This window comes from Gobio gobio, assembly GCF_949357685.1.
Source record: "Gobio gobio genome assembly, chromosome: 6".
NCBI lineage: Eukaryota > Metazoa > Chordata > Actinopteri > Cypriniformes > Gobionidae > Gobio > Gobio gobio.
In genome coordinates, this window is record NC_137102.1 from 2,320,572 (window position 1) to 2,338,516 (window position 17,945).

At 43.8% G+C, this 17,945-nt stretch overlaps 1 protein-coding gene across 2 annotated transcripts in view; it reads right to left on the reverse strand.

Moving 5' to 3' along the window:
• Positions 1-17,568, reverse strand: part of cacybp (calcyclin binding protein) — a 23,894-nt gene extending 6,326 nt beyond the window's left edge. Inside the window, exons 1-2 of one of the 2 annotated variants that reach the window (XM_079819197.1) lie at positions 17,449-17,568; positions 854-1,067 (exon numbers count right to left, since the gene is read on the reverse strand). In XM_079819197.1, the coding sequence (XP_079675323.1) occupies positions 854-1,067; positions 17,449-17,466 (232 nt within the window). In that variant the 5' untranslated portion in view covers positions 17,467-17,568. Of the gene's footprint in view, positions 1-853; positions 1,469-1,699; positions 2,776-17,448 lie in introns of those variants that run through there. The other variant, XM_079819198.1, reaches the window with a different exon arrangement.
• Positions 17,569-17,945: the final 377 nt, after the last annotated feature.

Genomic DNA, 17,945 nt, shown 5'->3' on the forward strand with positions numbered 1-17,945 from the left:
ATAAAATCAGTCAAATGCAAAATCAGAATACTATGCAAACATCCAATAATTAAATGTTAAATAAAAACTATTTTTATGCATAATCTACCTTTATATTTAATTGACCAATGTCTTGCTGCTGACCTTTGATGATGAAAATTACTAGATTTTTTGTTTTTATTGGTAAAGTTTTTTCCTCCTGCGTCCTCTTCTCCATTATCCAGAGCTGCGCCCTCTAGTGTTCATGAGGGAATCTGCATCTTTACTTATTATTTACATTTTGGTATGAAGAGATCTATACCGTTGCACAAAAATATAACTTTTTTGTTATAAAAAAACAACAAAAACAAGCCCAGCCCAGGTGAGAAAAAGTAACGCAAAAGTAACGCATTACTTTTCTTAAAAAGTAACTAAGTAACTCAATTAGTTACTTTTTAAGGGAGTAACGCAATATTGCAATGCATTACTTTTCACAGTAACTTTCCCCAACACTGATCACGGACTGGAATAACCAATAAATGTGACCTCAACAGCAGTGGTGCGTCTCACGGGTATATCTGTGGCATTGTATGGGTCAAAATTATCCATTTTTCTTTCATGCCAAAAATCATGAGGATATTAAGATCATGCTCCATGAAGATATTTGGTCAATGTTCATATCATAAATGTATTATTAGTAGTAATATGCATTGCTAAGGACTTCATTTGGACAACTTTAAAGGAGATTTTCTCAATATTTAGATGTTTTTGCACCCTCAGATGTTCAAATATTGTCCTATCCTGACAAACCATACATCAGTGAGAGATGATTTATTCAGATGAAGATGAGATATACATCTCCCTTATGACTGGGGTTGAGCTCCAGGGTTATTACCGTAATTGTTAATTTTGACGGTGTATGCTTTGAGTGCGATGTCAGTTTTGTCCCCGGAGTCTTTCTTGGCTCGCTGCAGTTTCTGCTGTTGTTTTTGTGCCAGCTCTTTCTCCATCTTCTGGCGCTCCTGGGTCAGGACGTCCCGCACACGCTGCCGCTCACATTTCTCCAGCAGACTCGAGATCTCCGTCAAATCACTCTCAAGACCAGCGATCTACACACACAAGCCAAATCACTCTCAAGACCAGCGATCTACACACACAAGCCAAATCACTCTCAAGACCAGCGATCTACACACACAAGCCAAATCACTCTCAAGACCAGCGATCTACACACACAAGCCAAATCACTCTCAAGACCAGCGATCTACACACACAAGCCAAATCACTCTCAAGACCAGCGATCTACACACACAAGCCAAATCACTCTCAAGACCAGCGATCTACACACACAAGCCAAATCACTCTCAAGACCAGCGATCTACACACACAAGCCAAATCACTCTCAAGACCAGCGATCTACACACACAAGCCAAATCACTCTCAAGACCGGCGATCTACACACACAAGCCAAATCACTCTCAAGACCGGCGATCTACACACACAAGCCAAATCACTCTCAAGACCGGCGATCTACACACACAAGCCAAATCACTCTCAAGACCAGCGATCTACACACACAAGCCAAATCACTCTCAAGACCAGCGATCTACACACACAAGCCAAATCACTCTCAAGACCAGCGATCTACACACACACAAGCCAAATCACTCTCAAGACCAGCGATCTACACACACAAGCCAAATCACTCTCAAGACCAGCGATCTACACACACAAGCCAAATCACTCTCAAGACCAGCGATCTACACACACAAGCCAAATCACTCTCAAGACCGGCGATCTACACACACAAGCCAAATCACTCTCAAGACCGGCGATCTACACACACAAGCCAAATCACTCTCAAGACCGGCGATCTACACACACAAGCCAAATCACTCTCAAGACCAGCGATCTACACACACAAGCCAAATCACTCTCAAGACCAGCGATCTACACACACAAGCCAAATCACTCTCAAGACCAGCGATCTACACACACAAGCCAAATCACTCTCAAGACCAGCGATCTACACACACACAAGCCAAATCACTCTCAAGACCAGCGATCTACACACACAAGCCAAATCACTCTCAAGACCAGCGATCTACACACACAAGCCAAATCACTCTCAAGACCGGCGATCTACACACACAAGCCAAATCACTCTCAAGACCAGCGATCTACACACACAAGCCAAATCACTCTCAAGACCGGCGATCTACACACACAAGCCAAATCACTCTCAAGACCGGCGATCTACACACACAAGCCAAATCACTCTCAAGACCAGCGATCTACACACACAAGCCAAATCACTCTCAAGACCAGCGATCTACACACACAAGCCAAATCACTCTCAAGACCAGCGATCTACACACACAAGCCAAATCACTCTCAAGACCAGCGATCTACACACACAAGCCAAATCACTCTCAAGACCAGCGATCTACACACACACAAGCCAAATCACTCTCAAGACCAGCGATCTACACACACAAGCCAAATCACTCTCAAGACCAGCGATCTACACACACACAAGCCAAATCACTCTCAAGACCAGCGATCTACACACACAAGCCAAATCACTCTCAAGACCGGCGATCTACACACACAAGCCAAATCACTCTCAAGACCGGCGATCTACACACACAAGCCAAATCACTCTCAAGACCAGCGATCTGAACACACAAGCCAAATCACTCTCAAGACCAGCGATCTACACACACACAAGCCAAATCACTCTCAAGACCAGCGATCTACACACACAAGTCAAATCACTCTCAAGACCAGCGATCTACACACACAAGCCAAATCACTCTCAAGACCGGCGATCTACACACACAAGCCAAATCACTCTCAAGACCAGCGATCTACACACACAAGCCAAATCACTCTCAAGACCAGCGATCTACACACACAAGCCAAATCACTCTCAAGACCAGCGATCTACACACACAAGCCAAATCACTCTCAAGACCAGCGATCTACACACACAAGCCAAATCACTCTCAAGACCGGCGATCTACACACACAAGCCAAATCACTCTCAAGACCGGCGATCTACACACACAAGCCAAATCACTCTCAAGACCAGCGATCTACACACACAAGCCAAATCACTCTCAAGACCGGCGATCTACACACACAAGCCAAATCACTCTCAAGACCGGCGATCTACACACACAAGCCAAATCACTCTCAAGACCGGCGATCTACACACACAAGCCAAATCACTCTCAAGACCAGCGATCTACACACACAAGCCAAATCACTCTCAAGACCGGCGATCTACACACACAAGCCAAATCACTCTCAAGACCAGCGATCTACACACACAAGCCAAATCACTCTCAAGACCAGCGATCTACACACACAAGCCAAATCACTCTCAAGACCAGCGATCTACACACACAAGCCAAATCACTCTCAAGACCAGCGATCTACACACACACAAGCCAAATCACTCTCAAGACCAGCGATCTACACACACAAGCCAAATCACTCTCAAGACCAGCGATCTACACACACAAGTCAAATCACTCTCAAGACCAGCGATCTACACACACAAGTCAAATCACTCTCAAGACCGGCGATCTACACACACAAGCCAAATCACTCTCAAGACCAGCGATCTACACACACAAGCCAAATCACTCTCAAGACCAGCGATCTACACACACAAGTCAAATCACTCTCAAGACCAGCGATCTACACACACAAGCCAAATCACTCTCAAGACCGGCGATCTACACACACAAGCCAAATCACTCTCAAGACCAGCGATCTACACACACACGCCAAATCACTCTCAAGACCAGCGATCTACACACACAAGCCAAATCACTCTCAAGACCGGCGATCTACACACACAAGCCAAATCACTCTCAAGACCAGCGATCTACACACACAAGCCAAATCACTCTCAAGACCGGCGATCTACACACACAAGCCAAATAACTCTCAAGACCAGCGATCTACACACACAAGCCAAATCACTCTCAAGACCAGCGATCTACACACACAAGCCAAATCACTCTCAAGACCAGCGATCTACACACACAAGCCAAATCACTCTCAAGACCAGCGATCTACACACACAAGCCAAATCACTCTCAAGACCAGCGATCTACACACACAAGCCAAATCACTCTCAAGACCAGCGATCTACACACACAAGCCAAATCACTCTCAAGACCAGCGATCTACACACACAAGCCAAATCACTCTCAAGACCAGCGATCTACACACACAAGCCAAATCACTCTCAAGACCAGCGATCTACACACACAAGCCAAATCACTCTCAAGACCAGCGATCTACACACACACAAGCCAAATCACTCTCAAGACCAGCGATCTACACACACAAGCCAAATCACTCTCAAGACCAGCGATCTACACACACAAGCCAAATCACTCTCAAGACCAGCGATCTACACACACAAGCCAAATCACTCTCAAGACCGGCGATCTACACACACAAGCCAAATCACTCTCAAGACCGGCGATCTACACACACAAGCCAAATCACTCTCAAGACCAGCGATCTACACACACAAGCCAAATCACTCTCAAGACCGGCGATCTACACACACAAGCCAAATCACTCTCAAGACCGGCGATCTACACACACAAGCCAAATCACTCTCAAGACCGGCGATCTACACACACAAGCCAAATCACTCTCAAGACCGGCGATCTACACACACAAGCCAAATCACTCTCAAGACCAGCGATCTACACACACAAGTCAAATCACTCTCAAGACCAGCGATCTACACACACAAGTCAAATCACTCTCAAGACCAGCGATCTACACACACAAGCCAAATCACTCTCAAGACCGGCGATCTACACACACAAGCCAAATCACTCTCAAGACCGGCGATCTACACACACAAGCCAAATCACTCTCAAGACCAGCGATCTACACACACAAGCCAAATCACTCTCAAGACCGGCGATCTACACACACAAGCCAAATCACTCTCAAGACCAGCGATCTACACACACAAGCCAAATCACTCTCAAGACCGGCGATCTACACACACAAGCCAAATCACTCTCAAGACCAGCGATCTACACACACAAGCCAAATCACTCTCAAGACCAGCGATCTACACACACAAGTCAAATCACTCTCAAGACCAGCGATCTACACACACAAGCCAAATCACTCTCAAGACCAGCGATCTACACACACAAGCCAAATCACTCTCAAGACCGGCGATCTACACACACACAAGCCAAATCACTCAAGACCGGCGATCTACACACACAAGCCAAATCACTCTCAAGACCAGCGATCTACACACACAAGCCAAATCACTCTCAAGACCAGCGATCTACACACACAAGCCAAATCACTCTCAAGACCAGCGATCTACACACACAAGCCAAATCACTCTCAAGACCAGCGATCTACACACACAAGCCAAATCACTCTCAAGACCAGCGATCTACACACACAAGCCAAATCACTCTCAAGACCGGCGATCTACACACACAAGCCAAATCACTCTCAAGACCGGCGATCTACACACACAAGCCAAATCACTCTCAAGACCGGCGATCTACACACACAAGCCAAATCACTCTCAAGACCGGCGATCTACACACACAAGCCAAATCACTCTCAAGACCAGCGATCTACACACACAAGCCAAATCACTCTCAAGACCAGCGATCTACACACACAAGCCAAATCACTCTCAAGACCGGCGATCTACACACACAAGCCAAATCACTCTCAAGACCAGCGATCTACACACACAAGCCAAATCACTCTCAAGACCGGCGATCTACACACACAAGCCAAATCACTCTCAAGACCAGCGATCTACACACACAAGCCAAATCACTCTCAAGACCGGCGATCTACACACACAAGCCAAATCACTCTCAAGACCGGCGATCTACACACACAAGCCAAATCACTCTCAAGACCAGCGATCTACACACACAAGCCAAATCACTCTCAAGACCAGCGATCTACACACACAAGCCAAATCACTCTCAAGACCGGCGATCTACACACACAAGCCAAATCACTCTCAAGACCAGCGATCTACACACACACAAGCCAAATCACTCTCAAGACCAGCGATCTACACACACAAGTCAAATCACTCTCAAGACCAGCGATCTACACACACACAAGCCAAATCACTCTCAAGACCAGCGATCTACACACACACAAGCCAAATCACTCTCAAGACCGGCGATCTACACACACAAGCCAAATCACTCTCAAGACCAGCGATCTACACACACAAGCCAAATCACTCTCAAGACCAGCGATCTACACACACACAAGCCAAATCACTCTCAAGACCAGCGATCTACACACACACAAGCCAAATCACTCTCAAGACCAGCGATCTACACACACAAGCCAAATCACTCTCAAGACCAGCGATCTACACACACACAAGCCAAATCACTCTCAAGACCGGCGATCTACACACACAAGCCAAATCACTCTCAAGACCAGCGATCTACACACACAAGCCAAATCACTCTCGAGACCAGCGATCTACACACACAAGCCAAATCACTCTCAAGACCAGCGATCTACACACACACAAGCCAAATCACTCTCAAGACCAGCGATCTACACACACACAAGCCAAATCACTCTCAAGACCAGCGATCTACACACACACAAGCCAAATCACTCTCAAGACCAGCGATCTACTCACACACAAGCCAAATCACTCTCAAGACCAGCGATCTACACACACAAGCCAAATCACTCTCAAGACCGGCGATCTACACACACAAGCCAAATCACTCTCAAGACCGGCGATCTACACACACAAGCCCAATCACTCTCAAGACCAGCGATCTACACACACACAAGCCAAATCACTCTCAAGACCGGCGATCTACACACACAAGCCAAATCACTCTCAAGACCAGCGATCTACACACACAAGCCAAATCACTCTCAAGACCAGCGATCTACACACACAAGCCAAATCACTCTCAAGACCAGCGATCTACACACACAAGCCAAATCACTCTCAAGACCGGCGATCTACACACACAAGTCAAATCACTCTCAAGACCAGCGATCTACACACACACAAGCCAAATCACTCTCAAGACCAGCGATCTACACACACAAGCCAAATCACTCTCAAGACCGGCGATCTACACACACACAAGCCAAATCACTCTCAAGACCAGCGATCTACACACACACAAGCCAAATCACTCTCAAGACCAGCGATCTACACACACAAGCCAAATCACTCTCAAGACCAGCGATCTACACACACAAGCCAAATCACTCTCAAGACCAGCGATCTACACACACAAGCCAAATCACTCTCAAGACCGGCGATCTACACACACAAGCCAAATCACTCTCAAGATCGGCGATCTACACACACAAGCCAAATCACTCTCAAGACCAGCGATCTACACACACAAGCCAAATCACTCTCAAGACCAGCGATCTACACACACAAGCCAAATCACTCTCAAGACCGGCGATCTACACACACAAGCCAAATCACTCTCAAGACCAGCGATCTACACACACAAGCCAAATCACTCTCAAGACCAGCGATCTACACACACAAGCCAAATCACTCTCAAGACCAGCGATCTACACACACAAGCCAAATCACTCAAGACCAGCGATCTACACACACAAGCCAAATCACTCTCAAGACCGGCGATCTACACACACAAGCCAAATCACTCTCAAGACCAGCGATCTACACACACAAGCCAAATCACTCTCAAGACCAGCGATCTACACACACAAGCCAAATCACTCTCAAGACCAGCGATCTACACACACAAGCCAAATCACTCTCAAGACCGGCGATCTACACACACAAGCCAAATCACTCTCAAGACCGGCGATCTACACACACAAGCCAAATCACTCTCAAGACCAGCGATCTACACACACACACACAAGCCAAATCACTCTCAAGACCGGCGATCTACACACACAAGCCAAATCCCTCTCAAGACCAGCGATCTACACACACAAGCCAAATCACTCTCAAGACCGGCGATCTACACACACAAGCCAAATCACTCTCAAGACCGGCGATCTACACACACAAGCCAAATCACTCTCAAGACCGGCGATCTACACACACAAGCCAAATCACTCTCAAGACCAGCGATCTACACACACACAAGCCAAATCACTCTCAAGACCAGCGATCTACACACACAAGCCAAATCACTCTCAAGACCGGCGATCTACACACACAAGCCAAATCACTCTCAAGACCGGCGATCTACACACACAAGCCAAATCACTCTCAAGACCAGCGATCTACACACACAAGCCAAATACTCTCAAGACCGGCGATCTACACACACAAGCCAAATCACTCTCAAGACCAGCGATCTACACACACAAGCCAAATCACTCTCAAGACCAGCGATCTACACACACAAGCCAAATCACTCTCAAGACCAGCGATCTACACACACAAGCCAAATCACTCTCAAGACCGGCGATCTACACACACAAGCCAAATCACTCTCAAGACCGGCGATCTACACACACAAGCCAAATCACTCTCAAGACCGGCGATCTACACACACAAGCCAAATCACTCAAGACCAGCGATCTACACACACAAGCCAAATCACTCTCAAGACCAGCGATCTACACACACAAGTCAAATCACTCTCAAGACCGGCGATCTACACACACACAAGCCAAATCACTCTCAAGACCGGCGATCTACACACACAAGCCAAATCACTCTCAAGACCGGCGATCTACACACACACAAGCCAAATCACTCTCAAGACCAGCGATCTACACACACAAGCCAAATCACTCAAGACCAGCGATCTACACACACAAGCCAAATCACTCTCAAGACCAGCGATCTACACACACAAGCCAAATCACTCTCAAGACCAGCGATCTACACACACAAGCCAAATCACTCAAGACCAGCGATCTACACACACAAGCCAAATCACTCTCAAGACCAGCGATCTACACACACAAGTCAAATCACTCTCAAGACCGGCGATCTACACACACACAAGCCAAATCACTCTCAAGACCGGCGATCTACACACACAAGCCAAATCACTCTCAAGACCGGCGATCTACACACACACAAGCCAAATCACTCTCAAGACCAGCGATCTACACACACAAGCCAAATCACTCAAGACCAGCGATCTACACACACAAGCCAAATCACTCTCAAGACCAGCGATCTACACACACAAGCCAAATCACTCTCAAGACCAGCGATCTACACACACAAGCCAAATCACTCTCAAGACCGGCGATCTACACACACAAGTCAAATCACTCTCAAGACCGGCGATCTACACACACAAGCCAAATCACTCTCAAGACCAGCGATCTACACACACAAGCCAAATCACTCTCAAGACCAGCGATCTACACACACAAGCCAAATCACTCTCAAGACCAGCGATCTACACACACAAGCCAAATCACTCTCAAGACCAGCGATCTACACACACAAGCCAAATCACTCTCAAGACCAGCGATCTACACACACAAGCCAAATCACTCTCAAGACCAGCGATCTACACACACAAGCCAAATCACTCTCAAGACCGGCGATCTACACACACAAGCCAAATCACTCTCAAGACCAGCGATCTACACACACAAGCCAAATCACTCTCAAGACCAGCGATCTACACACACAAGCCAAATCACTCTCAAGACCGGCGATCTACACACACAAGCCAAATCACTCTCAAGACCGGCGATCTACACACACAAGTCAAATCACTCTCAAGACCGGCGATCTACACACACAAGCCAAATCACTCTCAAGACCAGCGATCTACACACACAAGCCAAATCACTCTCAAGACCGGCGATCTACACACACAAGCCAAATCACTCTCAAGACCGGCGATCTACACACACAAGCCAAATCACTCTCAAGACCAGCGATCTACACACACAAGCCAAATCACTCTCAAGACCAGCGATCTACACACACAAGTCAAATCACTCTCAAGACCAGCGATCTACACACACAAGCCAAATCACTCTCAAGACCAGCGATCTACACACACAAGCCAAATCACTCTCAAGACCAGCGATCTACACACACAAGCCAAATCACTCTCAAGACCAGCGATCTACACACACAAGCCAAATCACTCTCAAGACCAGCGATCTACACACACAAGCCAAATCACTCTCAAGACCAGCGATCTACACACACAAGCCAAATCACTCTCAAGACCAGCGATCTACACACACAAGCCAAATCACTCTCAAGACCGGCGATCTACACACACAAGCCAAATCACTCTCAAGACCGGCGATCTACACACACAAGCCAAATCACTCTCAAGACCAGCGATCTACACACACAAGCCAAATCACTCTCAAGACCGGCGATCTACACACACAAGCCAAATCACTCTCAAGACCGGCGATCTACACACACAAGCCAAATCACTCTCAAGACCAGCGATCTACACACACAAGCCAAATCACTCTCAAGACCGGCGATCTACACACACAAGCCAAATCACTCTCAAGACCGGCGATCTACACACACAAGCCAAATCACTCTCAAGACCGGCGATCTACACACACAAGCCAAATCACTCTCAAGACCGGCGATCTACACACACAAGCCAAATCACTCTCAAGACCAGCGATCTACACACACAAGCCAAATCACTCTCAAGACCAGCGATCTACACACACACAAGCCAAATCACTCTCAAGACCAGCGATCTACACACACACAAGCCAAATCACTCTCAAGACCAGCGATCTACACACACAAGCCAAATCACTCTCAAGACCAGCGATCTACACACACAAGCCAAATCACTCTCAAGACCAGCGATCTACACACACAAGCCAAATCACTCTCAAGACCGGCGATCTACACACACAAGCCAAATCACTCTCAAGACCAGCGATCTACACACACAAGCCAAATCACTCTCAAGACCAGCGATCTACACACACAAGCCAAATCACTCAAGACCGGCGATCTACACACACAAGCCAAATCACTCTCAAGACCGGCGATCTACACACACAAGCCAAATCACTCTCAAGACCAGCGATCTACACACACAAGCCAAATCACTCTCAAGACCAGCGATCTACACACACAAGCCAAATCACTCTCAAGACCAGCGATCTACACACACAAGCCAAATCACTCAAGACCGGCGATCTACACACACAAGCCAAATCACTCTCAAGACCAGCGATCTACACACACAAGCCAAATCACTCTCAAGACCAGCGATCTACACACACAAGCCAAATCACTCTCAAGACCAGCGATCTACACACACAAGCCAAATCACTCTCAAGACCAGCGATCTACACACACAAGCCAAATCACTCTCAAGACCAGCGATCTACACACACAAGCCAAATCACTCTCAAGACCAGCGATCTACACACACACAAGCCAAATCACTCTCAAGACCGGCGATCTACACACACAAGCCAAATCACTCTCAAGATCGGCGATCTACACACACAAGCCAAATCACTCTCAAGACCGGCGATCTACACACACAAGCCAAATCACTCTCAAGACCAGCGATCTACACACACAAGCCAAATCACTCTCAAGACCGGCGATCTACACACACAAGCCAAATCACTCTCAAGACCAGCGATCTACACACACAAGCCAAATCACTCTCAAGACCAGCGATCTACACACACAAGCCAAATCACTCTCAAGACCAGCGATCTACACACACAAGCCAAATCACTCAAGACCAGCGATCTACACACACAAGCCAAATCACTCTCAAGACCGGCGATCTACACACACAAGCCAAATCACTCTCAAGACCAGCGATCTACACACACAAGCCAAATCACTCTCAAGACCGGCGATCTACACACACACAAGCCAAATCACTCTCAAGACCAGCGATCTACACACACAAGCCAAATCACTCTCAAGACCGGCGATCTACACACACAAGCCAAATCACTCTCAAGACCAGCGATCTACACACACAAGCCAAATCACTCTCAAGACCAGCGATCTACACACACAAGCCAAATCACTCTCAAGACCGGCGATCTACACACACAAGCCAAATCACTCTCAAGACCGGCGATCTACACACACAAGCCAAATCACTCTCAAGACCAGCGATCTACACACACACACACAAGCCAAATCACTCTCAAGACCAGCGATCTACACACACAAGCCAAATCACTCTCAAGACCAGCGATCTACACACACAAGCCAAATCACTCTCAAGACCGGCGATCTACACACACAAGCCAAATCACTCTCAAGACCAGCGATCTACACACACAAGCCAAATCACTCTCAAGACCAGCGATCTACACACACAAGCCAAATCACTCTCAAGACCAGCGATCTACACACACAAGCCAAATCACTCAAGACCAGCGATCTACACACACAAGCCAAATCACTCTCAAGACCAGCGATCTACACACACAAGCCAAATCACTCTCAAGACCAGCGATCTACACACACAAGCCAAATCACTCTCAAGACCGGCGATCTACACACACAAGCCAAATCACTCTCAAGACCGGCGATCTACACACACAAGCCAAATCACTCTCAAGACCGGCGATCTACACACACAAGCCAAATCACTCTCAAGACCGGCGATCTACACACACAAGCCAAATCACTCTCAAGACCAGCGATCTACACACACAAGCCAAATCACTCTCAAGACCGGCGATCTACACACACAAGCCAAATCACTCTCAAGACCAGCGATCTACACACACAAGCCAAATCACTCTCAAGACCAGCGATCTACACACACAAGCCAAATCACTCTCAAGACCGGCGATCTACACACACAAGCCAAATCACTCTCAAGACCGGCGATCTACACACACAAGTCAAATCACTCTCAAGACCGGCGATCTACACACACAAGCCAAATCACTCTCAAGACCAGCGATCTACACACACAAGCCAAATCACTCTCAAGACCGGCGATCTACACACACAAGCCAAATCACTCTCAAGACCGGCGATCTACACACACAAGCCAAATCACTCTCAAGACCAGCGATCTACACACACAAGCCAAATCACTCTCAAGACCAGCGATCTACACACACAAGTCAAATCACTCTCAAGACCAGCGATCTACACACACAAGCCAAATCACTCTCAAGACCAGCGATCTACACACACAAGCCAAATCACTCTCAAGACCAGCGATCTACACACACAAGCCAAATCACTCTCAAGACCAGCGATCTACACACACAAGCCAAATCACTCTCAAGACCAGCGATCTACACACACAAGCCAAATCACTCTCAAGACCGGCGATCTACACACACAAGCCAAATCACTCTCAAGACCGGCGATCTACACACACAAGCCAAATCACTCTCAAGACCGGCGATCTACACACACAAGCCAAATCACTCTCAAGACCAGCGATCTACACACACAAGCCAAATCACTCTCAAGACCAGCGATCTACACTCACAAGCCAAATCACTCTCAAGACCGGCGATCTACACACACAAGCCAAATCACTCTCAAGACCGGCGATCTACACACACAAGCCAAATCACTCTCAAGACCAGCGATCTACACACACAAGCCAAATCACTCTCAAGACCGGCGATCTACACACACACAAGCCAAATCACTCTCAAGACCGGCGATCTACACACACACACAAGCCAAATCACTCTCAAGACCAGCGATCTACACACACACAAGCCAAATCACTCTCAAGACCGGCGATCTACACACACAAGCCAAATCACTCTCAAGACCGGCGATCTACACACACACAAGCCAAATCACTCTCAAGACCAGCGATCTACACACACACAAGCCAAATCACTCTCAAGACCAGCGATCTACACACACAAGCCAAATCACTCTCAAGACCAGCGATCTACACACACAAGCCAAATCACTCTCAAGACCAGCGATCTACACACACAAGCCAATTCACTCTCAAGACCAGCGATCTACACACACAAGCCAAATCACTCTCAAGACCAGCGATCTACACACACAAGCCAAATCACTCTCAAGACCAGCGATCTACACACACAAGCCAAATCACTCTCAAGACCAGCGATCTACACACACAAGCCAAATCACTCTCAAGACCAGCGATCTACACACACAAGCCAAATCACTCTCAAGACCAGCGATCTACACACACAAGCCAAATCACTCTCAAGACCAGCGATCTACACACACAAGCCAAATCACTCTCAAGACCAGCGATCTACACACACACAAGCCAAATCACTCTCAAGACCGGCGATCTACACACACACAAGCCAAATCACTCTCAAGACCGGCGATCTACACACACAAGCCAAATCACTCTCAAGACCAGCGATCTACACACACAAGCCAAATCACTCTCAAGACCAGCGATCTACACACACAAGCCAAATCACTCTCAAGACCAGCGATCTACACACACAAGCCAAATCACTCTCAAGACCAGCGATCTACACACACAAGCCAAATCACTCTCAAGACCAGCGATCTACACACACACAAGCCAAATCACTCTCAAGACCAGCGATCTACACACACAAGCCAAATCACTCTCAAGACCAGCGATCTACACACACAAGCCAAATCACTCTCAAGACCAGCGATCTACACACACAAGCCAAATCACTCTCAAGACCAGCGATCTACACACACAAGCCAAATCACTCTCAAGACCAGCGATCTACACACACAAGCCAAATCACTCTCAAGACCAGCGATCTACACACACACAAGCCAAATCACTCTCAAGACCAGCGATCTACACACACAAGCCAAATCACTCTCAAGACCGGCGATCTACACACACAAGCCAAATCACTCTCAAGACCAGCGATCTACACACACAAGCCAAATCACTCTCAAGACCAGCGATCTACACACACAAGCCAAATCACTCTCAAGACCGGCGATCTACACACACAAGCCAAATCACTCTCAAGACCAGCGATCTACACACACAAGCCAAATCACTCTCAAGACCAGCGATCTACACACACAAGCCAAATCACTCTCAAGACCAGCGATCTACACACACAAGCCAAATCACTCTCAAGACCAGCGATCTACACACACAAGCCAAATCACTCTCAAGACCAGCGATCTACACACACAAGCCAAATCACTCTCAAGACCAGCGATCTACACACACAAGCCAAATCACTCTCAAGACCAGCGATCTACACACACAAGCCAAATCACTCTCAAGACCAGCGATCTACACACACACAAGCCAAATCACTCTCAAGACCGGCGATCTACACACACACAAGCCAAATCACTCTCAAGACCAGCGATCTACACACACAAGCCAAATCACTCTCAAGACCAGCGATCTACACACACACAAGCCAAATCACTCTCAAGACCAGCGATCTACACACACAAGCCAAATCACTCTCAAGACCAGCGATCTACACACACAAGTCAAATCACTCAAGACCAGCGATCTACACACACAAGTCAAATCTGAGACGTGTTGACATGCTCAGGTGATTCAGCAGCCAGGTGTACTTAATCCACCCAGTGTGTGTGTGTGTGTGTGTTATCCCATAGGACAGGGGTGTTCAGGGGCCCGGGACCCCCAGGGGCCGCAAGAGAGGGACAGGGGGCCGTGAAGTCTAGAACAAAACTGTTAACATTTTTATAAAAATAATAATAATAATTAGATTAAAATAAATGAGTAAAGCAATAAATTATATATATATATATATATATATATATATATATATATATATATATATATATATATATATATATATATATATATATATATATATATAAATATATATATATTAGTTAGTTATTAATCTATTAAATAAATAAAAAAGATTAATATAAATCAATAAAAATTAGATATAAGCAAGAAATAAATAATACATATAACAATATATTACAACAAAAAACTGTAAAAAAAATAAAAATAATTATTAGATTAAAATAAATGAGTAAGTTAGTTATTAAAATTCAATAAATAAGCCAGAAATAAATAATACATATAACAATATATTACTACAAAAACTATAAATAATAATAATTAGATTAAAATAAATGAGTAAAGCAATAAATTAGATCTAAATAGAAAAATTTGATTAAAATAAGTAAAAATATTAGTTAGTTATTAATCTATTAAATAAATAAAAAAGATTAATATAAATAAAAATTAGATATAAGCAAGAAATAAATAATACATAAAACAATATATTACTACAAAAAACTATAAATAAACAAATAATTATAATTAGATCAAAATAAATGAGTAAAGCAATACATTTGATCTAAATAAATAAAAAAATTTGATTAAAATTAGTTATGAATCTATTAAATAAATTAAATAGATAAAATTAAATAAACAATGATTAATATAAATATATAAAAATGAGATCCAAACTAGAAATAAATAATACAAAAAACTGTAAATAGTAATAATAATAATTAGATTAAAATAAATGAGTAAAGCAATAAATTAGATCTAAAAAAAGAATTAAAATAAAAAACATATTAGTTAGTTATTAAAATTCAATAAATAAGCCAGAAATAAATAATACATATAACAATATATTACTACAAAAACTGTAAATAAATAAATAATAATTAAAAATATTAAATAATTATAATTATAATTAGATTAAAATAAATGAGTAAAGCAATAAATTCGATCTAAATAAATAAAAAATTTGATTAAAATTAGTTATTTATTTATTTATTAAATAAATTAAATAGACACAAATTAAATAAAAAATAGTAATATAAATAAATAAAAATGAGATATAAACAAGAAATAAATAATACATATAACAATATATTACTACAAAAAAACTGTAAATAAATAATAATAATTAGATTAAAATAAATTAGTATTAATCTATTAAATAAATTATAAAAATAAATGTAAAAAAATTATTAATATAAATAAATAAAAAATAAAATAAACTGTAATGATTTAAAATAATAATAATTAGATTAAAATAAATGAGTAAAGCAATAAATTAGATCTTAATAATTAAAAAATGTGATTAAAAAATAGTTAGTTATTAAATATCTATTAAATAAATAAAATAATAATATAAATAAATACAAATTAGATTACAATTAAATAAATAAGCCAGAAATGAATAGTACATATAACAATACATTACTACATTGAGTAGAACAAAATATACAACTCATTTTAGAGTTATAATATATTTCTTGTGTATAAATTGAGTGTGTATAAAAGACAAAAGCTTTATAAATATTAGGATGGGGTCCCTCACTCAGGGATGGTCATATCTGAGGGTCCAGGGCATCTAGAAGATTGAAAACCCCAGCCATGAGAAATCATAATAAAACATGAGCTTCATTCACATGAGCAGCTTCTTCATGCGTTACACGAGACTTACAGTAAAACAACAACAGACTGAACCTGTGTGTCCTCACTACACAACATTCAACTGACCACAGCACTGAAAAACAGCCCATAATACCAGCTCATTGATGTCCATCGCTGTCCTCAACAATTTACTTGAAGTTATGAAAATGATCTTCAATCCTGCGCCGTGTCCAGTTTCTAGAAAGAAAGAGAAACAGCGCTTCGTGCTTCCGGGTTATGTGACGTCAAAATAAAAGTCCTTAACAAAATAATGGTACGAATACGAATAATCAGATTATAGGTCGTTTATGCTTTACATTATTGGAAGTGTAATACGTATTTAATATGTATATGTATATATTTATGGTTTTTTAGGATAGGACAATATTTGAAAATCTGGAATCTGAGCGTGCAAAAAAACCTAAATATTGAGAAAATCTCATTTAAAGTTGTCCAAATGAAGTCCTTAGCAATGCATATTACTACTAATAATACATTTATGATATGAACATTGACCAAATATCTTCATGGAACATGATCTTAATATCTTAATGATTTTTGGCATAAAAGAAAAATGGATAATTTTGACCCATACGATGCCACAGATATACC